Source organism: Agrilus planipennis, unplaced genomic scaffold (genome assembly GCF_000699045.2).
Source record: "Agrilus planipennis isolate EAB-ADULT unplaced genomic scaffold, Apla_2.0 scaffold60, whole genome shotgun sequence".
Lineage (NCBI taxonomy): Eukaryota > Metazoa > Arthropoda > Insecta > Coleoptera > Buprestidae > Agrilus > Agrilus planipennis.
Window position 1 is genome coordinate 1,193,576 of NW_020438877.1, and position 27,296 is coordinate 1,220,871.

General features: G+C 33.8%; 1 protein-coding gene and 1 non-coding gene across 3 annotated transcripts in view; both read right to left on the bottom strand.

The window, feature by feature from the left end:
* LOC108735950 (putative inorganic phosphate cotransporter) overlaps positions 1–27,296 on the bottom strand; it is a 72,176-nt gene that overhangs the window by 16,806 nt on the left and 28,074 nt on the right. The window contains exons 1-4 of one of the 2 annotated variants that reach the window (XM_025981424.1): positions 21,066–21,163; positions 14,443–14,636; positions 5,042–5,094; positions 797–986 (exon numbers count right to left, since the gene is read on the bottom strand). In XM_025981424.1, the coding sequence (XP_025837209.1) occupies positions 797–986; positions 5,042–5,094; positions 14,443–14,636; positions 21,066–21,084 (456 nt within the window). In that variant the 5' untranslated portion in view covers positions 21,085–21,163. Of the gene's footprint in view, positions 1–796; positions 987–5,041; positions 5,095–14,442; positions 14,637–21,065; positions 21,164–27,296 lie in introns of those variants that run through there. The other variant, XM_025981423.1, reaches the window with a different exon arrangement.
* Trnad-auc lies at positions 11,798–11,870 on the bottom strand. Its single transcript has one exon. It is a non-coding gene; the product is annotated as a tRNA-Asp (tRNA).

Below are 27,296 nucleotides of genomic sequence, written 5' to 3' on the forward strand. Positions count from 1 at the left end.
GTATAGCAGCTGTCCACGCGGACGCATCGCTCACTCAAGTAGGAGAGAGACAGATGTCGAACGCTGCCGAACGCGGAGGCCGATTGTGCCTCTTTGTCGCTCGTTCCGCGCTCTCGCTTGCACTTCAAGCCTTCAATGGAACGCCTCAGAGCGAGGCAACGCCGCATGAGTCATGTTTTTTCGTGCGTGCAGCCGGTATCGAATTATAAGACGTTGTCACGTCAAAAAATACAACGTGTAATTATACAACACGCTACTGAAGTGAAACTTCTTCAAACACACAAACATACCGGGATGGGGGTTAAGGAATTGGTTTAATGGTATTATTTGTACACTATGTAATTTAAATTTTACACTATACATGCCGGAGTTGCCTGTAACGAACGTTGCATTGAAGCGCGCTCACGGCTTAAGCGATCACCACTACGAACTCGACCGAGTATAGGCGGGACATCCGTTGCATGATTTCGTTACATATCAACTCGCATAAAACGAACTTACCCTACCGTGCGTAAAAAAAAATTTACAGAATATTTTTTAATACAAATGTGGCTTGTATTTATTTACCTGTCTAAAAATTCGTCGAGTACCCAGCGAACTTTCAATGACTACGACAATTTAAATGTACGCCACTGCTTACATGCGAAAGTCGGGGGAGGACCCTTGTGTTCCGAGAAGTAATTAGTCTGGTTTCTGAGAATTTTACATCAACAAATTTTGAACAGGCTCTACCCATGTATAATATTTAATGAGGCGAAAATAAACGTGACTTAAATAGGTATACGATTAGACTAACCTCTCCCAATCCCATTAATACTCTCAAAACGACCAGCCCTTGCCAATCTCCAAATTTGATAACTAGGGGGGTAAGAACGGTAAGTACGGCAGTTGATAACATTCCAATTCCTAAAGTGTACTTTCCACCGAATTTTTCAGCCAAAAGTCCTCCGGGCAGGTGTGTTACTACATATCCGTAATAAAAGGAACTAAAAAGAAAGCAAAGAAATAGAACAACAACTACTTTATTCAGAGTGCTTCAAACATATTAAGCTATTGGAATACTGTTCGAATTTCTGCTTCCTGATATTCTCTTTAGGCACCATGGTTTTCACGAAAATAACAACAATAATTGAAAGAGAATAGGAAATAAGGACAAACACCTACTAATTCTGGTGGGGGGTGTCCCTCTAATCTGCACTGCAGTCCAAAGCCTGAGGTTAAGAACACCCTATTTAGTCTCTTTCTCGGAATTGTGGGACTAAGTGGGTGGTGGTTGGGAAAGATGGATGAAACGAACGAAATAAATATAGAAGGGGGCAAAGAATTATCTATGTAACATTACAGAAAAGCTTGGATCAGAGCAGGCAACCTCGAATTATTCCATCTATCGTCTTCCTTATCGATTTCCTAGCGTCCTGTTTTCCTGCCCTTCAAATATTATTTCATTTCTAACGTTATTAGTATGCCTAGATTTGCCGATGATATAGCAGTACTGGCTTTAAGTAAAATGGAAGCGAAATTGACAAAATAATATTGTATAAAAATAAATAATAGTAAAACAAAAATACTGGTATGCAAGAGAAGAAAAAGCAGGTAAACAGCGAATATAAAGATTGGAAACGAAAAATTAGAAGATGTGACTGATTTTAGGTATCTAGGAAGTTAGATAAGTCAGGACGGAAGGAGTAGTAAGGATATAAAGCAGAGAATAGCGCAGGGTCGTGTCGCCTATAATAAAAAGAAGTCACTTCTTTGCTCGCGAACGGTTAATTTAGAAATTCAAAAAAGATTGTTAAAGGTGTATGTTTGGAGCGCGGCCCTCTACGGATGCGAAACATGAACGGTGGGCGCTGCCGAAGAGAAAAGGTTAGATGCGTTTGAAATGCGGTTCTACGGGTGAATGATGAGGATATCGTGGATAGAGAAGGTTACAAATAAAGAGGTATTAGAAAGAATAGGAGAACGGAGGAATCTATGGACGTCAATAAGAAATATGCGAGATAGGAGGTTGGTAGGACTACTCAAGCATGAAGGTCTAGTCAAAAACATATTAGTTAGGAGGGGTAGAGGTAGACCTAGATTAGATTACTGTTCGCAAGTAGTTAAAGATGTGGGTTGTTCTAGTTTTCGGTAAATGCGAAGATTAGCTCAGGATAGGGAAGAGTGGAGGTGCCTGTCGAAGCAGCACTGACGACCTAATGATGATGATGAATCTTAAATGTAACTATTATTTCTTTTTCCGTACGGAACTATGTCCTGAACATACAAATCTAACATGTTTGAAATCTGCCTCTTTTGTTTCGCAAAATGTTCAAAACTGTTCTTTTTGATTTTTATTAAATTTTGGAATAAATTTTCTTTCCGCATTCATTCATCATCTTTTCGTTTTATAGCAGCACCCCTACTAATTTTAGTTTTACGAACCGCCACTGATATGTCTGTTATGTACTAGATACAACTCGATTAGATTACGGATTAGATAAATTTACTGTTTGACGGTATGATACACCTGTAATATTGCTCAATTTCTACTTGTTAATTCATACTGCAGATTTTTTTTATTGAAAATTTATTCCGACAAATAATGTGCGTTAGCTTTTCTGTAACACGACGTCCCAATTACGAATATACATAAAACATGTATTAGTTTTCTTTAGAAACAGAAGTTGGCCGTGAGAATTAGCGCAAAACTTTGTTTATTGCAGTGAATAAAACTGCAATGTGGAGCAAGGATTGTAATATAGAATAATTACGTATATGTATATTGATTTTCTTAAAATGAAATAAAAATAAAACCAAGCTAAAGTTTCCATATAAGTAGACTCTTTAGACTTTATTTAATAAAACATTGCTTTTGATAATATTTTTACATGCATTCACTATCTCATGATAATGTGTGTATAGGCATGTAAAAACGTTTTAAGCTTAATTAATCAATTAAATTAATCATACTTGAAGTTCATTATTATCGGTTGAAGATTATCTAGTTCTTATTTAACAAATGAATCAACGCAATAGATATTACTGTAATATGTCTACTTAACATCAACGCAAGCTACTCTTACAATGATATGTCAAATATACGCGACTCCAGCACAGCTGTTAAATTGATGTACTGCACGGCAGCGCAAGCGAATGCGAGTACAGGTCTGACGTTGGAAGCTGGCGGAAATTTTAAAATGGCGTGGATGCGCGGTAGCAAAAGTAGGCAGTTTTAGGTATAAAGATTGCAGCCCTGTTTCTTCAATATTCCTATCACAGGCGTAGATTAAATATTTAAAAATAGGGATCAGTGAGCAAGTAATAGACAGACAAACAGAAGATTTAGTTGTTGATGTTGGTGACAGTGATAGAGGTTGCCATGATGACAGTGAATGTGAAAACTAACTATAAAACAAAAGCAATCGGTTTATTTTTTCTTTTTGGTAAGTTTTGTTTCTACGTTATTTTCTAGTACGCTACTGTCCTATCTGTATTAATACTATAATCTACGCCTATTGAAAGCTTATTTGTGTATCGGTTCCAAGTGACTTACCCAAATAGGTCATAAATGGGCAAGTACCTGCGCGACCGCTCGCCAGCTTCCTTTGTCCGACCTGTATCTTGCTTCATGAACAATTTTAAGAAGTATCATTGTACAAAGTACAAGTTACACTTCTCAAATTGTACACGGCTGTCACCTGCAGATTCTAAACGTACTGCACGCCAGCACGCATTCAACGCTTACAAAGATTGTGAAGAATGCCATCGTTCAGATATTTTTATCATTTTCGACACACCCCAATTTAATATTGGTTTTATGATACGAAGAAAACATGCAATCTTACATCTATTATACGAGGTCTGTTCAAGAAGTATCGCGAATAATGAATTTCCGCGGATTACGTATATTCAATTTTCGATTCTTTTATGGCGTTATGTTGGCACACATGTCTCTCACTTATACCGAAAAGTTCGGCGAAGTTCAATGTTAAGTTAATTTTGACAGCTGCTTTGCTTGTACGTGTTTTGGCTCGTCTTCGATTTTTGCCTATTCCAAAAATGGATAAAAGAATCTGTATCAAATTTTGTGTCAGTTGACTGTGGCATATCATAAAGCTACCTTGGACCTCAGCAAGGTTTATCGGGTGTACAAAAGGTTCTCAGAGGGCCGAGAAAATGTGAACGACGAAGAGCGTGCCGAACGGCTGAGCACGTCAACAGGAGAAAACATTGATGAAGTGAAGAAAATAGTATTGGCCAATCGTTGAATCAGTTGCTGAGGATGTAAGCATATCGATTGACTCTCGCCATTCGATTTTTACCAATGATTTGGTATTTCGTACCAAAATTGCTCAATTTCGACAAATCAGCACTGCATTAACATTGCCAAGGAGCTGTTGGGCTCTGTCCGCGACAAACCAAATTTGCTCCAGAGGACCATAACTTGTGACAAATCATGGGTTTATGGTTATGACGTGAAATCAAACCTCAATCATCCCAATGGAAGCTGCCGCATGAGCCAAGACCGAAAGAAGCGCGCCAAGTTAGGTTGAATGTGAAGATTTTCCGGAGGAAGGGCCGTGATGCATCATGAGTTGTTGCCACAGGGTAGAACGGTCAATAAGGAATATTACCTGCAAGTTATGCGCAATTTGCGCGTACCAATCCGCCGGAAACGCCCGGATTTATGGAAAAACAAAAATTGGCTTTTGCACCATGATAACGCCTCTGCTAACGCATTGTTGGTTGTGAATGAATTTTTGGCAAATACCAACACACTCATAATGATGCAGCTACTGTATTTCCCAGATCTGCCACCCTGTGACTTTTTCTTTTTCCCGAAACTGAAGGGGCCCATGAAAGGACGATGCTAAGATTGAGGAGATAAAGACAGCATCGTAGGAGTAGCTCAATAAGATCACAAAAAAATGATTTTTTGAAGTGCTTCGGGGAATGGAAAAAACGTTGACAACACGAAATTTTCGATACTTTTTGAACAGACCTCGTACTTACTGATACTAATACGGTTCTATTACTTATTCCTAAATGTTAAACTTACCTTAGAATAATCCCTTGAGTTGCTTCATCCCAATTATACAACTTGCTTGGATCCTAGAAAAGAAAATATTTATTAAATGAATGGGAAGCAAAAAAAAAGCAAATGTTACTACATTATGAAAACAATTTAAATTGTAACATAGACAATGCAGTATACTTATATTGGAAAAACTAGAAGACAATTTACGAAGAGAATTAATGAGCATACCTACTAAGAATAATGAACCGCATAAAAATAATACGCATGAAATTAGTATAAACAAATTTAAAATTTTACTGTCCATGAAAAAAAGGAAATATTGAAAATGTCAGAACCTGTAGAAGTTAAAGAAACCCATTATCAAAATAGTGATTATTTTAAATTTTCAATGTATATGATTCAATAATCTATATACCATCTACAAAAAAAAACTTTTGGGTGTTTCATTCCCACCAGCCAGTAATGCTGGTGGGCGGGCAGTCCCTCCGGACTATGCCGGAAGGTAGGGCGGAAGGCCCTCTTCAGCCTGCTTTCAGGAATCGTGGGAATGGGTGGGAGGTGGTTCGGGTGATAAAGATGAGACGGACGGAACGAAAGATTTTCTGTGAAATATTACTGCCCCAGTGATCCAAGGAAACCACAGAAAAACTTGGACCAAGGCAGACGGACCCGGAATCGAACCGGCATCCTCCCGAATGCTAAGCAATGGTCTAAACCTCTCGGCCATGCCGCTCGGTCAAATACCATCTATACTTCTATATGTATATGTACAGGTGCTTATTGTATTTTAGTTACCCATTTTGTATAATTACCTACTGTAATTGTGGCATCCACATTTATACTGTGAAACCCATTGTGTGGTCACATTGTTTCTAAATAAAATTATGACTCTTTTACTCACTTATTAATCTAAAAATAACTTTAAAAGATGTTTTACTGTCATATTAGGTTGCGGTAGGTAATAAGATACAAACGACCCTAAGAGAATATTTTGTCTGCCTCTCTGCCAGTACGGGTTGAACTACTTTATTGGCTATAGTAAGTGTATTTATTATATCGTAAATATCAATTAGAAAAAGTTTCACATGGACAATGTTCCAGGTTAATGCCACTTTTAAATAAAAAATAAATATTGTCTAAACAATTAAGCTATGCTAATATATTTATAAGAAAATTTGTGAAATATACGTGTACAATAACTTATTCTGAAGAAGCTCTATTACAGTGAGTGAAACTGTAAAAATTAAACATTAGAGAGTGGAATTGCCTCTATTTTATTATAAATTAATTACTTAAATGACCCAAATATAAGAAAATATATATTTTCGTTGCCAGTCTGACGTTATGCTAGTATAAATTGTTTATTAATAAAGCAACTTAATTGAATTATTGATTAAATGTTGTCTACTTCTCTTATAAAAATATTCTATGAAGATGCAGCTTCACAATTTACCAAAAGAATTACCTGATGATAATATCGATACTCATGTTTTCCATAGTCGATATTATTGAGTTACAAACTTTCTTCGAGCTATTAGGGTAAATGATACTTGTTATTGTAAATTTTCAACATTTCGCTTAATGGTTTCGAACTTCCTCAAGGTCATGGACAATTACATTACGTAAGTATAAAGACTTTTCTTATCTTTCAATTTTTACGAATCGAGTTAATTATAAAAATAATTATACTTCCATTTAATGTTTTTCTACAATTTATAAAGTAACATTAGTTGACCCATTGTATTTTTTCTTTTCTTAACAAAATTAGTCAACCAAGTTTAATTTTTTAAAAACAACTGCACTAACACGTGACACAATGAACAACAGAGAGTTGATTGCCTGATAATGAAATGCTTTAATCCGAAATGTTCGCCAACGGGCTATTCAATTGTTTTTCCTTTCTCTACAATTATTCATGAATATAAAGTGCAGTATTTATTTTAGTTTGTTTATATAATCAAGTCGTATGTATATTTGTATACTGTAGGTATCATATAGTCAATAATAAAATTTACATGTAAATTGTGACTGCTACCTTGAACGATTCATTGACTTTCTATAAGACAGTTACGTTATAGGTAATATGCCGGCTAACATTGTGTCCTTGTTCCCACTTTTGTAATTGTGTAGGTCATGGTACTCTTGTAGATCAACAGCTGGAACTATAATATCATTTAATGTCTACCAAAATAGTAACAAAACTTTTCAAAAAAAAAAAAATTGAACATGTTTTGGAAAATACCAGTGCATATGCTGTTAAGGCAAAATGTTCACTGAATGTGGAAATTACACATTTTTTTGTCGACAGCTTTTCTTTTATATTACACGAACGAAAATGCGTAATTCGATGGTGTGGAATATATTTCTTTATGTTTATCTAAAAATATTATTTGTTTCACTCAAAATTGTGCTAAACACATCTAACTCTCAAAATCTTTAGAACAAGGTGAAATACCCCTCAAAAGTGGAGAATATTTTTTTCAACCATATTCATCTAAAAATATTATTTGCTTCCCTGAAAACTGTGCTAAATTGACCTAACTCCCAAAATCTTTTGAACAAGGCAAAATGCCACTCAAATGTGTGAAGGTGTGGAATATATTTTTTCAATCATGTTTTTCTAAAAATATAATTTGCTTCCCTGAAAACTGTGCTAAATTGACCTAACTCCCAAAATCTTTTGAACAAGGCAAAATACCTTTCAAAAGTGAGAAGGTGTGGAATATATTTTTTTAATCATGTTTTTCTAAAAATATAATTTGCTTCCCTTAAAATTGTGCTAAATTGACCTAACTTCCAAAATTTTTTGAACAAGGCAAAATACCTTTCAAAAGTGAGAAGGTGTGGAATATATTTTTTCAATCATGTTTTTCTAAAAATATAATTTGCTTCCCTGAAAACTGTGCTAAATTGACCTAACTCCCAAAATCTTTTGAACAAGGCAAAATACCTTTCAAAAGTGAGAAGGTGGGCAATATATTTTTTCAATCATGTTTTTCTAAAAATATAAATTGCTTCCGTCAAAACTGTGCTGAACTGACCTAACTCCCATAATATTTTGAATAAGGCAAAATACCCCTAAAAGTCACGTCTTATTTATCAAAATCTGATGCCGCTCTTTGATGATTGCAAGCAATAGAATGTCTCTTTAGTAGCAAGCTGAGAACCCAACTTAGTGAACATAGGATAGCAGAAATCAGAAAAACATACATAAAAACAACATCTTTAATTTTTAAGTTGCAAATGAAGAATTAGATTATTATATGTTAGATCGGATGCGTTTAAATTTCACTCCCATTCCCTTTATAAGTAAATACAAGAAAATTGTAGACTCTCCCTTCCTTCAACTATAAGGCGTAAGGTAATTTAAAATGAAAACCAATGAAACATAGAATTCAGTAGAACCTTGATAACTTAAACCTCGTTAACGTAATAACCATTATAAATTCATAAAATTTTGTGTTCCCTTCCCCTCGGAGTCCAAAACCACTATTACTTAAAATAAAAATCCTTTATAAGTTAAACGAATAATTTGGGCAACCCACCTCAATAAGCAGTAAAAAGTAGTTTGAATTGGGAGAAAGCCTTCTATGTAAAAGATAAAGAATTGGTGAATTTCCTAATTTAGAAAAATGCTTGTTTACATGTTTTAGACAGGGTAGAAATATGTAAAAACATTAGTGTTAGTTGACCTATACTAAAGGAAAAAGCTGAAGAGTTTGCTAAGTCAGTGGAAGTCCATAATTTTAAAGCTTAAACTTAAACCCTTAGTAAATAAAAGCCTCAATAACTCAAATTATTTTACGTTTTGGTCTTTATCTTATCGAGGTTCTACTGTATTAACAAATTTTAAAGACCATGCTTTAATTTACACCACAGGTTATGTATGGAAGCCATGGTGTCATGACCGATAGCTATTTAACCTCTAAACCTTTAGTATATTTTATTTAGTGACTTATGCCCTACTGACTTAAAATGTATACCTACAATCCCCAATTGCATACATCTTTACAAATTAAACAAAAGTAAAATTCCCTAATATCTAACGATACATCTAATTATTATATAATAACAACAGTCAATAGTCATCAATAATTCATCCATATTAATATCAGACGTGGATTGCGATTTTAATCTTCTTAGATCTCATTAGCACGCCATAGGCATTCTCAAAGACCCAATCGAAGGAGCTCTATAAAAACAAGTTGATATAATATCCAGGTATGACATTGTATCGCCATTTATTGATATCTACTATTTCAGTAAAATAAAAGTTCGCAATCTCCTTTAATTTTTTAGGTAATTTCTACCTAACCTTTAATTTAAATGAAGACCATTTCCATTAACGAACAGTTTATAATTCTTTGCTGTTTTCTACTGAAGAAAATTTATTGTACCATCATTGTGTTAAAATTAGAAACGGATAGAAGCGTTCTCTATTGTTCCTTTTAATATATGAGTTTTTTAATGCAAAAAGTCTATTTTTCCAAAATTCGCTACTAGATGGAGCTAAGTGTACGATGGAGTAGTGAATCGAACAAATAACCAAGTTTAGTTCTAAAAGGAAGATGTCCCGTTGTCTCATATAAGACTATAGGCGAATATGATGTTCCTTTATCAAAATAAAACATGCCCTCAAAATCTAATTTTCAAAATGAGACATGCTCTTAAGTTAATTGTTAAAAACTATTGAAAAAACGGATTGTGATTGTATGACGGAAGAACACGAAATTAAAACATGATTTTTCACTTTAAGTGTTTTAAACTTTATTCCAAAGATATTGCAAATTTTGTTGGTTAAGATTATAATCTTTTATAATTTTATACCTTGACTGAATTATAAGCTTTTGTAAATTACATATCTAGTAATGAACAAAGCAAAAGCAAGACCAACGCTATCCCAGTCATGGTACTCTTCTTGGTCTTCCTTATTCGGCCTTGGTCTTGCATGTTAAGTCTTGGTCATGTTCATTTAAACTAGTACTTAGATACATTCTTTTTAATAATTCTTCTAGGGACAAATTCTTTTATTTACCTACACAATAATTGTCATAAATGCTGAAATTTTCTGTCATACGTGCGAGCTTAGTGTCGATAGTTGTGAGAGTTATGAAAACTCAAGAATTGACCTTTCCTTCAATGCATAAATTGACCCTTCTTCCACGCATAAATTCACCTTTTAGCCAACAAAATAGTACAAATAGTACAAGGTATTTGAAAGAAGTAAAAAATATCAAAAACAATTAGTCTGTCTCTCTATATTTCAACCATGTGTTATCCAGACATCGGACAGAACACTTACTCCAAGGACATTCTTGTGTATCTCTTTTTCCAAACAGTGGTAAAGTTTCTTTTTTTATTATTAGTGTTAAAATTTAGTAAAGCAAACATAAAATTTCAAATACTAAAAATGTTCTGTTCTAAGAAAAGAATATTGAATTTACTGCAAATAGTTTAACTCATAAATACGATGGACACAAAGATTTTGGTCACTTATCTCAAAAAATGGTTTTGGAAACAAGTTCTTCCTATTAAATGGTAGTTTTGAATCCTTGGTTCGTATAAAAAAAGTCCCATTAGAATCGGTTCAACTGTTTCAAAATTAGTTAGTACAAAAACAAAAGCGTAAAGACAAATAAAAATTGTAGCCTAAATTGCTTTTCTCTTGATAACTTCCTCTTTGTATCCTAACATAAATGTCATAATATGCTTAGCCCTTATGTACAGACAGAGAGCTAACTGCAAATTAACTGTCATTTTTTATTTTTTTTTTTTTAATACAACTCGTGACCATTACTTACTCCTTATGCAACCTAACCTCACCTTGTATACATTGATAAATGAGATACACTGAGACCAATTTTTTATTATAGATCGCTGTCACTTAAAGATAATTAATTAGCAACTTTTGTGTTTCGAATGTACTGTCTGTTGTTTTTCTTTTAAAAGACACATTGCGTGTTGTATTATATCACTGATAATTATTACCAAATTGCACTTTTCTATCGCCTGTATCTAACAAGTTATGTGATGCAAATGGTTAATTATAATATTATTAAAAGAATAATTATGGGATGTTTGTAAAATATCAAATATGCTCAAGAATGGAATAAAACTATTAAGAAGATATATGCCAATGCATAAGTAATATTTATACATTACTGTTTACTTCTAAATAGTTCGACAGTTTCTTTTGCAAAACTATCAGGTCAATTTGCTGTCGTGTGTTATAATTTGTAATCCTTATATTCTAAACAGATAGATAATAAGCATTAATGCTTCCAAGTAAATGTCACTAGATCGTAATGCTTTTTTTAATATTCGTTACAATCCAAATCTTACATTTTCAAAATTATTGAAGCTAAGACAATTTTTCAGTCGTTAACATTTGTACCTTTTTACAGCCTCATTCATTCCTCATACGATTATTAAATTGTTCACAACCCCGCCAAAGTGAAAAATAAATATTTTGATTATCATTGTTCTGTAAGCGGTAGCGTCCTGATTCTGCTCAAATATCAAACAAATTGTTGATTGATTGATTACTGATGAATTATTTATTGTGAGTGAGCGACTGTATGTAAGTGATAAATTAACTGTCGATAGTATTAGATAACTGAAGATTAATGTTAAAAATAGATAAATACATTACTTCTATGTGAAATGCTATAAAATTCAATAGTGGGTAATATTAAATTTTAATGTAAAAATTAATTATTAATTATTATTAACTATAAATTACGTGAGGTTAATAATGAAAAATTGTTACTGTTGTCACACCCTCGCCGGGAATCGAACCCGGGACCTTTGGCATGATGCACCAATGCTCTGACCACTAAGCTACGAGAGGTGACAGTAACTTGAGGTAATTTATGGTAATAATTAATTTTCACATTAACATTTAATATATTACTTGCTGAAAGTACCTGTTGAAATAAATAAATATGTATGTAACCACCAAAAAGTTTGTTACAGTATACTTCATTTACTTTCTCTAGCGATTTGCCCCTTCCAATGTCTTGGATGCGCCCTGGCAAAATCTTAGGTAGGGAGAAAAAAGCTCATTACACTCTCGGCTCTTGTTCATTAAACATACTTTTTCATACAGTACCTGCCAAAAGTTTTGTTCGATCATGAATAGTAGTGCAAGTCGAAAACAAGCGTTAAATCCTTTAATATGTTTTCAAATATAAATAAACGTCTCGTTGATATTTTCAGTAGTAGTTGATACCAATAACAGCACATTTGAGCAGTGCAATTTTAGTGGATAAAATGGTCAATTTTTCCGTGTAGTACTGTACGGATTATACGCTCCTCACCTGTTAAGAGTTTGGCTGAGAGTTGTCTCCTTTCTTTTTTTGCCTAGTGCTGTTCTTTTCTACTTTCCGCTGGTCAAACTAAAGGTCACATCGCTAGAGAAACTAAACGAAGTATACCTCCACTGTTCACCATTCACCATCATCATTCGTTGGTTAAATTAGTTATGAAAGAGGTCTACTGAGACGGCAGTTGTAAAATAAATGGGATTGATAGGTATAAGTATTTTGGAAAGGCGACAAGACAACGTCAAACGCCTCAAGTACAGCACTTAATGTGATAATGAAAAATGTTAATTGAAAAATGGTTTAACATGTAAATGATAAATTTATCTCCTCTATTAATAAGCTATTTTGAAGCTTATTTTATAACAAAGTGCATAGTACATCATATGTAATTTTTTAAATGTGTTTGACAACATCAGTTATAAATTTTTTCTATTGTACATTTTACATACTGAAAAACAAATTATGCATATTACATAATCGCAAATAATGGTAAAAAAAGTTACTATGCTGCAATAAATATTTCAATGTCTCATAAAAAATAAATATTTTTACGCTTCTGAAAATTAAACCAAGGTTTTCAATTCCGATGGATTATGATAAAACTTTTACATATTCTCCATTTGTACCCTTATTCTAATTCGTGTAAAAAATCAATGCCAATAAAGGCTAGGTTAGGTTAAGTTGTCAGGTCGATAAATGTTAAACGTTGACACCGACTCTTCACTTTTCGCCATGAGTGTAATACTCTGTCAAGGTGGTCTTTTGAAGTCAGTATATGTATTTATAATTAAGGAAAACGTTTTACATTCAAGGCAAATCGTCGATCTAGTTTTCTGTAAAAATTTAAATAGATTTTTAACCCTTACCTTTTACTTGAAACCTTTATGTTTTTAGAATAAAAAGAAGCGACTATCTTATTTGCTTACATAACTGGACTTGTTTTTTTGTTTTTAATCGATGATTTGTTGGTTAGGATTGTTTTTAATAATTCCTTTTAATGATAATTCGTTTATAGAGAGATAACCTGATTCATCTGGTTCATACAGGTATAATACGTTCATTAGTATAGGAGGTGTGACAATTGATCTTCAGACTAGTCACCCTCTAGCTCTATTCACCTTAACCTTTCCCATTTCTAGAAGCACCTTCCGTAGCCTTTCGAAGTTATGAATTCACAACTATTGCCACTACTTTCTACCACGTCACCATGATGAGTACCCTTAAGCTGGGTGGAAAATAAAGTCGCACGGTACTAAATCCTGACATTGAGATGAGGGCGGAAATATGGGAATACCTTTTTTGGCCAAATGATTGCGGCCAAATAACAAAAAATACGTAAGCACTTTATTGTTATGAAGAATCCAGCCATTCTCTACATGTGCCGACCTTACCCTTACCAATTACTTCAGGACGCTAATAAAAAGTTGTCTGGTCATTTTTTGACCGGAAAGAACGGACCTATTTAAGGTAAATAATGCGCTGAACATCTTTTATCATTTCTTTCATTTTGTTTCTAACGTAGTTTTGTGTAGTTGAGACAGCTGATGAAGGTATTATTTTTTGGAATTAGCTAATACATGAAATAATAGAGCTAACTAAATGGCCCTTCTTTTATATCCAGGGACTTTTGATTAAAAATTACCAACCCCCTAACGTGTTGAGCGTGTTCAAATGTCCACATCGATAAATAGCATGAGGTAATGACTGTGACCACTTGCCGATGGAATTGTTAGACTAAAATGGACCAAGAACCAAGTAGACCATTTCTTAGTAATATTTCACAGATAATCTTTCATTTTGTTCTGTTTCCATTTCGTACGTCTCATCTTTCTTACTTTCTTACCCGAATGACCACCTACCCATTCCCACGATTCCTGAAACGATATTGAAGGAAGTCTTCCGCCCTACCTTCCGGCGTAGTACGGAGGGACTGCCCGCCTACCAGCATTACTGACTGGTGGGAATGAAACACCCAACAGTTATTACCACACATTACGTTAAAAATTGGGCGATCGCAATGATTTCAGATAATTACACTATTTTTCCGCCGCCCGGTTTTGAAGGTCCGTGTAATGTAACGTTCAAAGTTTTTCTTACCTTTATTACTGAAGAAGAAGTTGACCCTGATGATGATTCGTAAGAAGGGCAGGCATCAGAATAGTTGCTAGACTTATTCGATGAAACGACCATTTCAGTAATTGCTATAGAAAGCGTCACCCTCATCGAATATGCGTTTAAAATGGCAAGAAAACCCATTATTCCTAAGACCCATCGTTGAGGTATTAAAAATACTGAAAAAAATACAATAAATTAATTCACTGTTACTTAATACAATTTCATTATACGAAGCTTATGTTAACAGTAACACACGGTTAGATATTAATAGTGTGTTATTAAAATAATGGAATTGAAACTTAAAGAAGAGCCTGTCGTTGATGTAAAAATTGAAAGCTATGTGATATCAATAATAAGAGAGTAAAAGTTGTTGATGAAGTCAAAGCGACGAAGAAGATCTGTACCTATACAGATTTAAATCATTGAGGAAGTTTGAAATGGTTAAATTTAGAAATAAAGATACATGCACACTGGCGTACAGTTGAAGACCAGAATTGTGGAAATACAAGGCGTTTCTGAAATAAGTAGCAAGTTTGCAGAAGATGATAGGACAATGTAAAACAAGTACATTAAATAAATGTTTGGTGGTCGGAAAGTCCTTCGTTTTCGAGGATAACGTAGGCAAGGATCAGTCCGACCCTGGCAATGGATGACGCTGCAAAGCCGCATTCAATCAACTGCTATATAGCAGCATCCATGCTGTATTTCTTTTGCATTTTTGTACTCAAGTATTATATGTTATTTGTTAGATTATATTAAGCATGAGTGATGGTAGTTTGTGTTTATAGCTAGCTTAAAGTAGTTCTTTACTTTTTTAACATTGTGTACTTGTATTACATATACATGTCGAAGTCATTAGAAGTAAGTCAATGTGTCAGTGCCATAGGTTAGTGCAGAATAGTATTATTGCATTGACCAATGCGTAAGTTTCTGGACGAACATTGCCCTAGATATTAAAGATAATTTGACTTATTTTATTTTAATAGAATTGAGTATTGACTCCTCTCTCAGTCCCAATGTTTTGGTTATGGTTGTAGTGCAATAATTTAGTTGTACACTAAATACATCACAAATGCAATCATTGTCGTGCACTTTAATGACTTAATGACCGTGTAACTATGCTGACACTGTTTATAAAGTAATAAGTCTCTAATCTTTTATACATCTTTTAAAAAAGAAAATTGTAAATGGAAATATAATGTTTAGTAAGGTCTATACTCGTAAAAGAAAAAAAAATTGTATGTAGTTTATCGATAACCAATTATTAAAAAAAATACACTTATTTATTTACGCTACATCAGCATTATAGTAATCAAATTATTTTCTGGGTTTGGGCAGATTTTTATAGCTCGTTGTGTAGGTACATACTGATAAGGATAATGCATTTTACCTATAAATGTGAAACACAAAACTAATAGCGTACATGGCCTATCACGTCATTATAGGAGAAAAGTAACGTCAATACAGGAGAGATTTCTCTAGATGAATATTTGTATTGAAATTGTTTTATATTAGCAAGTTGAAGAAAACGACAACACGCTTATTATTTGGCGTTTGTATCGGGTTGTTCGGAAAGTCATTTCGTTTTTTCCCGACAGAGGATTTAATTATATTCTTTTGCACCCAACTTCACATTTAAGCCGTATAATTTTTATATGCTTTGAGAGCTCATATAGCAAGGCTTGTGTGTGAAAAATTCCAATTAATTCTACGCAGTAGTTTTTGGTTGGTGCCCTTTTAAATATGGAGAGCGATAAGCAGCATTTTCGACATATCTTACTGTTTTACTACAGAAAGGGTAAAAATGCTGTTCAAGCCAGAAAGAAATTGACTGATGTGTATGGAGAAGGTGTGTTGACAGTACGCCAGTGCCAGAACTGGTTCGCTAAATTTCGATCCGGCAATTTTGATGTCGAAGATGCACCACGTTCGGGAAGGCCGGTTGAAGCTGATAAAGACGCGATAAAGGCATTAGTTGATGTGAACCGGCGAATAACAACACGTGAAATCGGATTGAGGTTAAATTTATCAAATTCAACAGTTTATGACCACTTGAAAGGCCTGGGATTATCCTCGAAGCTCGATGTATGGGTTCCCCATGTTCTCACAGAGAGAAATCTGTGTCGCCGCATTGACGTCTGCGATTCGCCTCTCAAACGTCACGAAAATGATCCGTTTTTGAAGCGCATCCCCACTGGGGACGAAAAATGGGTTGTATACAACAACGTCAAACGCAAGAGGTCATGGAGCAAAAAAGATGAACCGGCTCAAACCATTTCCAAAGCCGATATTCACCAAAAAAAGATGATGCTGTTTGTTTGGTGGGATTTTAAAGGAATCGTTTTTTTTTGAGCTTTTACCGGATAACACAACGATTAATTCGAAAGTCTACTGTCATCAGCTGGACAAACTGAATGATGCACTTCAACAGAAAAGGTCAGAACTAATCAACAGGAAAGGTGTAATGTTTCACCAAGACAACGCGAGACCTCACACAAGTTTGGTCACTCGCCAAAAGCTTTTACAGCTTGAATGGGATACAATGCTACACCCACCATATTCTCCAGACCTGGCACCATCGGATTATTATTTGTTCCGGTCACTCCAAAATTTTTTAGACGGTAAAACCTTCACCTCAAATGAGGAGGTCAAAAACCTCCTCGATCGTGGAATTATGCTACCACCAGAAAGATGGCAAAAGGTATTAGACCAGAACGGTCAATATATAATTTAATAAAGTATTTGTTTATTATAGGAAAACTGTCTTTCATTTCCACAAAAAAAAACGAAATGACTTTCCGAACAACCCTATATTTACCGTTTTACTCTGTCGATTTTTTTTATTTTTTGTTCCATTAATTTTAAACTATCTCAATAAGGATAATGTTGAAATCAGAGCCAAAGTGAGATAAATGTACCATTTAATCGAAAAAAAAAACACTCAATAAAGAAACGAAAAAATTAATATCAGAATCACAGTGGATAAGTCACTTATTATCATTTTATACGTATTGTAAACGGTTTAGTAATTGTCTTAATTTGTTTTTCCGATGAGATTAACTTTATCGACTAATTCATTTGCTGCCCTTATGTAGCGTTTACCGAATAACTAGAGACCACGTGGTGAACGCCATCTGCAGAAATTTGCTACTAATTGTGGGTTCGTTAATGCTTGGCAAGGTCGTTTTACTGTTAAGGACATCAATTTGTCAAACTGAACTTACGGCGCAGCAATTTAACTGTTTTGCCATATTTCGAGATTTGTCAACTCTGACTCTATATCTATCTGTTACATATAGCAACTCTTTTAAGGTATTTAATAATATAACCTCATAAAACCGTTACTGACCTTTTTCAATACGGAACTTAATTCACAGGTAGGATAAAGAGAAACAAAAATTTAATAAGTTCAATTAATTCATTTGGGTGGGTATTTCACTAGCCCTGATTTAATGTAATATTTTTTGACAGTTTTTTTTTATTTGGCAAACCGTTTCAGTTATGGTGGATCGGCCATGGTGTGTATTGTGGCAATTTTTTATTGTTATCAAGCCGCTTTTGCTATCTCCTTTTACAAAAATGTTCTGTTTTGTGCATAGCAAATAGGTATCTACTACGCGTTGTTATTATCTTTTATGAGTCGACCTTCACATTTTAATATCTATTGTTGTTCCGCTACGTGTAAAAAATTGTCCTCAGTTTTATTAATTTCAGTCAAATGCAGTTGAACAAATTGTATGGTATAAACAATAATAATGTAAACTCTGAAATTTTCAGATAAAAATGAAAAATACCTAAACAGAGATATGTCGAAATTTTTTAAACTTCTTTAAGATTTTTGTAATTTATTTAAGGCAAATAAGCGGGAGTGTATCTATGCTATGCAGCACAGAAAGTTACAAAAATTTTTTTTTATTATGAGTTTATTAATATAGTAGCGTCAATTTAGATAGGCGAAGTCCTAACACCAAAAGCAGGACGGTAACGATCTATTACCGCACAATCTTAAACGAAAGAAGTGCAGGATTGTGCAGAGCAGTGATTCACCATCTAAGCAAAAAAAAAACAGTTTCGTCGGCTCTGACTACAGGGAGGACTTCCGCTTGTTCTAATCACGTTGCAATATAGGTAACACAGGAATGTTAGAAAATTTTTTTGGAAATCCCTCATTTATGGAGAACGTCCACGAAAAACCAAGAAGATGGTTTTTAAACAATTTTCTTTCTGAATAATGTTTTCTTAGGTTATGTTAGGTTAGGGTTTGGTTATATTCCGCTAGTTTGATAAAGAAAACTATAATCTAATTATTTACAGAAATATTTTTTTTAAATACTTTCCGTCCGATTTGTTCTTGTGTTTTTTATAAGTTATAGAGTATGACCTGAATCGACATCCAGGATTAGCTCTAGATTAAGGAACTCTTCAATGGTAACATGGCATGATTACTACACTAACGTGACTATTTATTTTTTACTCAAAACGGGACATCGCTTTATTTACTTCAATTAGCAGGTTATTAATGAAAAACAAAAACATTTTTTAATGTTCTTTATCTAGAAAAAGTTAGATTTTATTACAAATTGAAATATTATGCAACATAACATTTATAAGTATCTGTCAGAGGAACAATTTTGTTTTAATACACTTGGTGAAGTTTTCTGTAGCCGTATTTATCACAAATTTTCATTAATATCAGTGCCATTATCTTTCAATTTTACCATTAAACTACGAACTATAAATGGAAGAAACTGATTGGTCTCAGAAGGGAGATAACTGAGGAAATTCATTAACGGTTGACAGTACAGACACGATATGTATAGGCATCTAATTGTGAATGCCCTTTCTAAATTTCGCCATGACATGGCTACTGTCCCTAGGGTTGCATTCCGAGTGATGAAAGAGCTATTCAACGATATACAACACAAGCACCATATTTTACTATTCTTATACGAAATTTGGTGTACGCATTTTATTATGATAACTTTAGGCGTTATCATGATATGGTCGCTGCAGTTAGAGTTGGGTCGTGACTAGGGACATAAAATGAATTTTTTTTTTTTTTGTGAACGGCTAGAATGACGCATTAAGTGAAATGAACAGTTAGAAGCATGTCCTGCGAAAAATAAAGATATTCTTGAAATTTTGTAATGCTCTAACAAAAAAAAATATACTTTAAATTAAGTAAAACCTACTAATTTTTTAGATTATAAAATTTATATGATAGAGAAGTTTCTCGAGAGATCAAATTAAACAAATAAGAAGTTCATAGTCGTCAACGTCCTTTCGAAACTGTCAGAAGCGAATCGCGATTTCGATCTCGTTGGATCTCATCAGCGCGTCAAGAAGTAGCACAAACAGCGTGATCAACGCCATCTGTGGCTTTACTGCACATGCCGTGATTCAAATGAAACATTTTCAGAAAGTGTTGATTTTATAATGATATCATGTGTAAACGCCGGAAGCTGCTCGGAATATTAAAAACATTAAAGAAATACAACCGCATTGAAGAATTCCAATTCAAGCACTCCGGCTAGTCGAGGAAATGGAGCGTTCGAATTTTGTGCAAGTAGGATCGAGATGCAGTTTTCTACATTCGATTTGTGAGACCGTCTACAAACTTTGCGAACTTGAGAGAGCAATAATTCATCTTCAAAAATGCACCGGTGATAAGGAAAATGCAGTCTAATAAGTACATTGCAAAATTGTTATAAAAGAAATTGAAGCTGGGTCAATAATAATAGAAAGAAGTTCAGTTTTGTTACTCGGGAGTTTTGATGGTCGCTGAATTGGGATACGTTTTAACTAATTTTTCCAGAAATGAGACAACTAGAATAAGTATTACTTGCATAACAATACATTACAGTAATAATAATGTGAAAATTCATTTACTGTTTTCTATCCACTACAAACTACCTCAAGTTAATGAGGGAAAATTTGTTGCCGTTGTCACACCCTCGCCGGGAATCGAACTCGGAACCTTTGGCTTACGTACCAATGCTCTGACCACTAAGCTATGGAAGATGACAACGGCAACAACTACAAACTGTGCCTACTAGGTCACAGATCCATCGATAACAGCAACAAATTTTCCCTCATTAATGTGAGGTAGTTTGCAGTGGTTAGAAAATTGAAAATGAATTTTCACATTATTGTTTCATAGTAATCACTATTAAAAATTAAAAAGTTCAAAGTCTTTCATATATATTGTATATATAATTACATTACTTCTACGGATTTGTGACCTACTAGGCATGGTTTGTTGTTGTTGCTGTTGTCATCTCTCGTAGCTTAGTGGTCAGAACATTGGAGCGTAAAGCCAACGGTCGCGGGTTCGATTCCCGGCGAGGGTATGACAACAGCAACAAATTTTCCCTCATTAACCTTCAGGTAGGTAAGATGGAAAATTGAAAATGAATTTTCACATTAATATTTCATATTAACCACTATTAAAAATGTCAAACCTTACAAGATATTTGAGAAGCTGTTTCAATTTAACTTTCTATTACCTATTACATTTCCCCAACGTTTTAATATGAAACAGTTACTTATGTGTAAAAAAGCACAAAAATAAAAATGTGGACATAATATTTTATCTATTCATTTACCTTTTTTGTTTAATATCATATTTTTTCCATAAGAAACCACACTGTGTTCTTAATTCAACGTACCTACTTTCACCACTATTAATCGTTACACATTTCAGTTTCGTTAAACAAACATTACTAAACGTGAGACAGACAAGTTCATTTTTCCACACGTTTGTTTACTATAGTGTACTATCAACCTTCGATTTTTTAAATTATTGAAAACGTTGAATCATGCGTGATGTTTACCTGTTTCACTATACCTAGCTGGTGCCTTATTTGTGGCCGATTCAATATACATATTAGATAACGAATTAGTTTACTCAGTAGATACATGTCATACCGCAAGCGCACTTGTGGATCTATGAAGACGTGATGTATTTTGAAGAAAGTTGTAGGAATTTCGTTCTCTATTAAAATAAAACATAAAGTCCATCCATACTACCTCACTTAATTTTGTTTTTCACGCAAAATTTGATACAGATTCTTTGATCCTTTTCTTGGAATAGGCAAAAATTGAAGAATCTTTTATCTCCAACTTTCTATTTCCTCTATGATATAGGTAAAAAATCACCCTCCTTTCTCTCATCCGCTTAACTCTTCTACCATTACTACACTGTAAATTCAAGTGCGTTATTTCAACCCATAATAAGAGCGTAATTTTTAATAATTCACGAGATGTACGTTATTTTTATCTGTAAAAAGTGTGTAATATTGGTTATTCATAATTGATTGTTCATTTAAGGTTTCAACTTCGACCGATGTGGTTCTAATGCACATCGTGGTGAAGCACCACGATTGATAACATTTACAAATAAAGATAATATTGCTGAGGCGTTTATTGCTGATGAAATTATCAGAGTGTCTATTCCTGATCCAAAAACCTGTACATCAGTCAGTGGACTGCTAGCTGCATACTATGTATGGCACAGAGAATTTCCTTCGGCTTATCAGGGTATACTTGACTATGTAACCCATGAGGTGTATGAAACTCCATTAAAAAATAATTCAACAGTTGCAAAATATAAACGAAAGATTGAAAATTGCTTGATTAAACGAAATACCAAGGCTAATGAATTGATTTTTATACAAATCTATAATTCTTTTAAGTACTACTAATTTTATCTTATGAAGAATTGATAACGTTGATTATTCTTTTAAATTAATTTCAATGCATTATTTTTGGTTTGATAAATAATTTATATTCAGTCAATTTCATACTTTCATGTTTTCAGTTCTATCTAAAAACTCCAGTGTAAAAATGAAAGAAATAAATACTTATTTGAGGTTATTTTTCATGCAGCTTCTCTAAAATTGACACATTAATGATGCGTTATATTATTATGTTATTGCACCGATAACGTGTTTAAATGACGCACTTGTAGGGGTATTTTAACGCGGATGAAGTGCATTTTGAAATAATTCACATATGAATGTGTAAAAAGTGACTACCTCCAAATAACGCACTTAAGTGAGTTAAAATAACGCATTTAGATTTACAGTGTACACTACCGTACAAATTGTCCTTCTGCCAGCATTACTAGNCTTTAGCCCTACAACCTTCCGTCCCTTAGCCCTACCTTTTTCTCTAACTTTATTGTCTCAAATATTTAAATCCAGTTTTCTTCTTATTTCTATAACATCTTTGTCTTCAGTCAATATCCCGCTTAAAAAACTATTTCATGTTCCCTCACAAAATCTCAAAAACTACTATTTTTGTTCTTTATCCCTGCCACATTTCAAGTTTAATAGTTTAACATTCTGTGATCCATTCTTTCTATCATTATTCCCCTCACCTACCCGCCTATAGCCCACGAAATGTCCATTATCCTTTCCTTTTAACCGATTGTTATTCTTCTTCATCCCATAACCATATTATTCCATCTATTATTATTTTCTTATATCCTATTTTTGTTTTATTCAAATTCTGTTGTTTAAAATTTTTCAATCCTGCTTTTCAATCAATTAATAATAAATCGTAGGAAGGTCTCATCATCACAAGGTCCTAAGACTGGTTCGATACGCACCTCCACTCTTTTCTATCTTGAGCTATCCCTAACTATTTGCGAACAGTAATTTAATCTAGGTCTACCTCTACTCCTCCTAACTTCCGTTTCTGGCTCTAATATGTCTCTGACTAGACCTTCATGACTGAGAAGTTGTTCTACTAACCTAGCTCCTCTTGTGAAATATTGCACCTACCCTTATTGCACTTAATGAAGACATACCCAAAGTAGTCCCCACCCAGACATCCAAATGGGGAACTAGTTCATGTCCACAGTGCTTTAACCCAGAGAACGCCATCTTTTACTTTCGGTTTGTTTTACTTGAGATATCATAATGTGGTGGTTTCCCGTTGCCTTCCACATCGCAGTATGACCTGCTGCCTTCTTTCAGGGATTTGTCTTAGTGTGGTTTCTCTCTCCGCTCCGATTATGTTGAAGGAAGGTAGGATAAACAAAAGAATATCTCGCGTTCAGAATAAAAAGCCACCAACAAAAAAAAACATAAAGAACACTCCAATTACGAACACGTGACTACCAGTAACAGAAAATAACTAAAATATCTTCGAAACGCACAGCTCTGGATCAATAAGACTAATCTTTTGCCATGAAGATCCTATAATTGGAGCAAAACCAACGCCAAAAATTGACTAGTTTTCCCACATAAATTATCTAAAACGCTCGGAACACAATTACACTCACCTATATAGATCGACCGACCAATATCATTTCTATTTACTAGTTGAATATATTTTCGTTAGATATTTGTGTTTAATATTTCAAGTTTATTTCATTTGATTTCTGTTGAGTGTACTTCAACATACCTATAACTAATCGATACAATCAAAAAATGCAATTTAATTTTACTGCTTATTTTTTAATTGAGATGTAGTATTAATGGCAAAAATGATTATAGTATTTGCATTTCTCCTTGAACACATTTTTATATGCCTATGACTGCATGTGAATCGAAACAGCGTTATCGAATACAATAAAAACTCCGTTAAAACGCTCAATTTAATTTGTATTTGTGTTATTATATTATTATGCGGTACTTTAACAAAACTGGTAGCTGCAAATTGATAATTAATAAACAAACAACAATAACTATACCAAAAAACGTATTTAATTCAATTATTATCTGTTTATAAGTAGTATTAGCAAAGTTTAGGAAATGGTCAAGCTACATTTAGAAGTTAATGTATTTGTAATAATCTTATTAATGTTTTTGCATGGTCAGATTAAAGAGAAATAAGCACATTATTACAGAGAATGCTAGAAACCAGTAGGTTTTCTAGAATTTCGCATTTCTTCATTATTTTCTACATATATAAAAATTGATCGCTAAATGTGTTGCTAAGCATAAAACTCGAGAAAGGGTGGACCAATTTCGATAATTTCTTTTTTTTTAATATTGCGAAGTCTAATGAAGAGAAAAATTGGAAAAATTTCCCAGAAAAACTTAAAACCTAAATTCCAACTGTTTCTAGCTGTCAATTATAAGAAATTGCCAAGTGTATGTTCCGTCACCGAATTGACAGTTTTACTTTTTGTTGTACGTATGCAAGCTCAGCGATGGTGCTACCCAAAATTTTATCGAATATATTTATCATAAATCTACTTAATACCCATATAATAACCTCACTAATACATATACATCTCCAAACCTATACATATATGATAGCTGCACCTTTTACAAATTAGAGCAATTTGTACCTATTTGTAAATTTATTTTAAAAACAACTGCTCAGTGGATATCACCTCTTAAGTGAACGAAACTTAAATTGTAGAAGCGAACTCACAAACGGCAGACTAGACGTGACTATGACGTATGATAAATGACTATGAAAAATTTAAGGTTATATACTTATAAAACACTTAATTGCACCGAAAAAAGCATTAAAACATCTTTCCTTCGACGTTTTCTTGTGAGTTTCTTATAAATACACCTTCTTTAACTAAAACCCGTGCTACAGGAGTTGAATTATTAATGAAAATTGAGATGGCAACTATGAAAATGAAGTTTGAAATTTGACGTGTGATTTACAAATATTAAATTGCAAAAAAAAGCGTTAAAAAGGTCCTCCCCCGGATTATTTCATGTAAGTTTTTCATAATTAGGCCATTTTACGTCATTTCCAGCAAAAAAAAGTTGCATTTTCGAAAAAGCCGCGATTCGGAAGTTTTACCTAAGTGAGAAAACTCTATAAGCGACAAAAATAGTCAGGTCCCGTCATTTTTAGCCCTGAAAACTTCTATGAGTGGCAGTGTGAGTACCTCTTTTAGAGAGAGTCATTTTTCACTTCTAGGCCTCTGTAATTTACAGTTTCTTACTCTAGACCTCTGTAAGCGAGACTATTTACAATTACTGGACATCTGCAGCACACTTGTGAGCTTGTTCCTACCTGCTCATGGTGCTCATACTTAACATTTAGTTTCAATTTTCATTTGGTAACAATCATTGGAGGAAGTAAGTGTGACGTTGTTTCCTCACAAAGTTGAAGCGAAAAATTAATGTGATTTTATTTTTTATAAAATTTATGAAATTGAACAACATTCAAAATCGTAAAATTGACTGATTTCTTTAAATAAAAAAAATAAGTACCTTTTTATAGCAAAAAGGTATATATACTTATGTATTACCTATTTCTTAACGCTCTAGCACCATGTTTATGTTCGATTTTTATAAACCTCTATAAATGAGAAAGCTATGAGTGAGAATAATATTCGGGTCCCTTGGATTCTCGCTTATACAGGTTTGACTGTATTTGTAATTGACAGGACAAGGTTTGTGTGAAAGAAGAAGTTCTGGAAAATACACGGGAAAATCTGGAAAATCAAACACCTAATTCAACATTTTAAAAAATTCAACCTCTGCAGAAAGCTGAAAGGGGTTTGCAAAGATTGCATGTAAAATTTTTGTTTTTGGTTCGATTTACTTGAAACTTGGTTAAAAACTTCAACCTCTGTGGAAGAGGGATGAAAAGGAGTAGCAGTGTTTGAATGGGACATGTATTATTTGTGGTTAGATTTACTTGAAACTTGTTCTTAATGCTCTCTCATTTAATTTGTGAAACATATCTTGGCATTTTAAAAATTCAACCTACAAAGGGGTGATGGGGGTAAAAAGGGGTTGAATTTTTTCTTTGGGACATATTTTATTTGTTGTTGAATTTACAAGAAACTTGGTATTTATGCTCCTTGATATAAATAATCGATTGAAAACCTACCCTAACCTATAGTGTCGTTCATGTTCGTGGCATGTATTAGGGTGGAAGGGTGAAAGAACAAAGGCTTTCACGGCCGGAAACCATAGTAGAATGAATACTGGGTCGGCCCAGTCGCTGTCGAGACTTCGAGATATAATCTACGTTCACGTTGTCAACGCAGCACTACCACTGAGGATGTCAGCCGCAGTAGCTGACGAAACGTCTGGACAGAATAGTTCACTTAGCCACGACCATATAGCCCGAATCTTCATTCTACTGTGGAAGGGTGTATTAGGGTCGAAGGTGAGATCAGGTAGGTGCTGGTGATTGAAGAGAGAGGCACAAGGAAAGATGAGGGCAACAAAAGAGTAAAGATCTATCTACAGAATTTGCATAATAATCTAAGAAAACCACATAACAGCTTTGATACTAAACTATAATTCAGCTCCTACATGACGCAGCTTACAATCAACTAAAATCGTTGATACTCTGTGACATACCTATCTGTTTTCATTGAAATTATGTTCACAAATAAAATGTTTGTTGCATTCACGATACATATCCTTCCTGTTTAGACAGAAAGAACATAAAACCATTTAAATTAATTCAAAGAAAACTATTGAAACTAGTTCAGCATGTAAATATTTAATATAATCACAAATGTGCTCATAATAATTACGCACTTTATTTCACTTACATTATGGTATCATTAAACAACATAATTAATTACCAAAAATGTTTATGTAATTGTTATAATTCTACAACATTATTCACTTGGCACTTGAAAACATCTACTTTCTGATGATACCTACAAGGACGATATAATCTAAAAGTGAACACTATTTTTAAAATTTTATTTTAATAATTGAGAATAATATTCGGGTCCCTTGGATTCTCGCTTACACAGGTTTGACTGTATTTGCAAACAGTAATCTAATCTTGGTCTAGCTCTACCCCTCCTAACTTCCGTTTCTGCCTCTCATATGTCTCTAACTAGACCTTCATGCCTGAGAAGGTGCCCTACTAACCAATCTCACCTA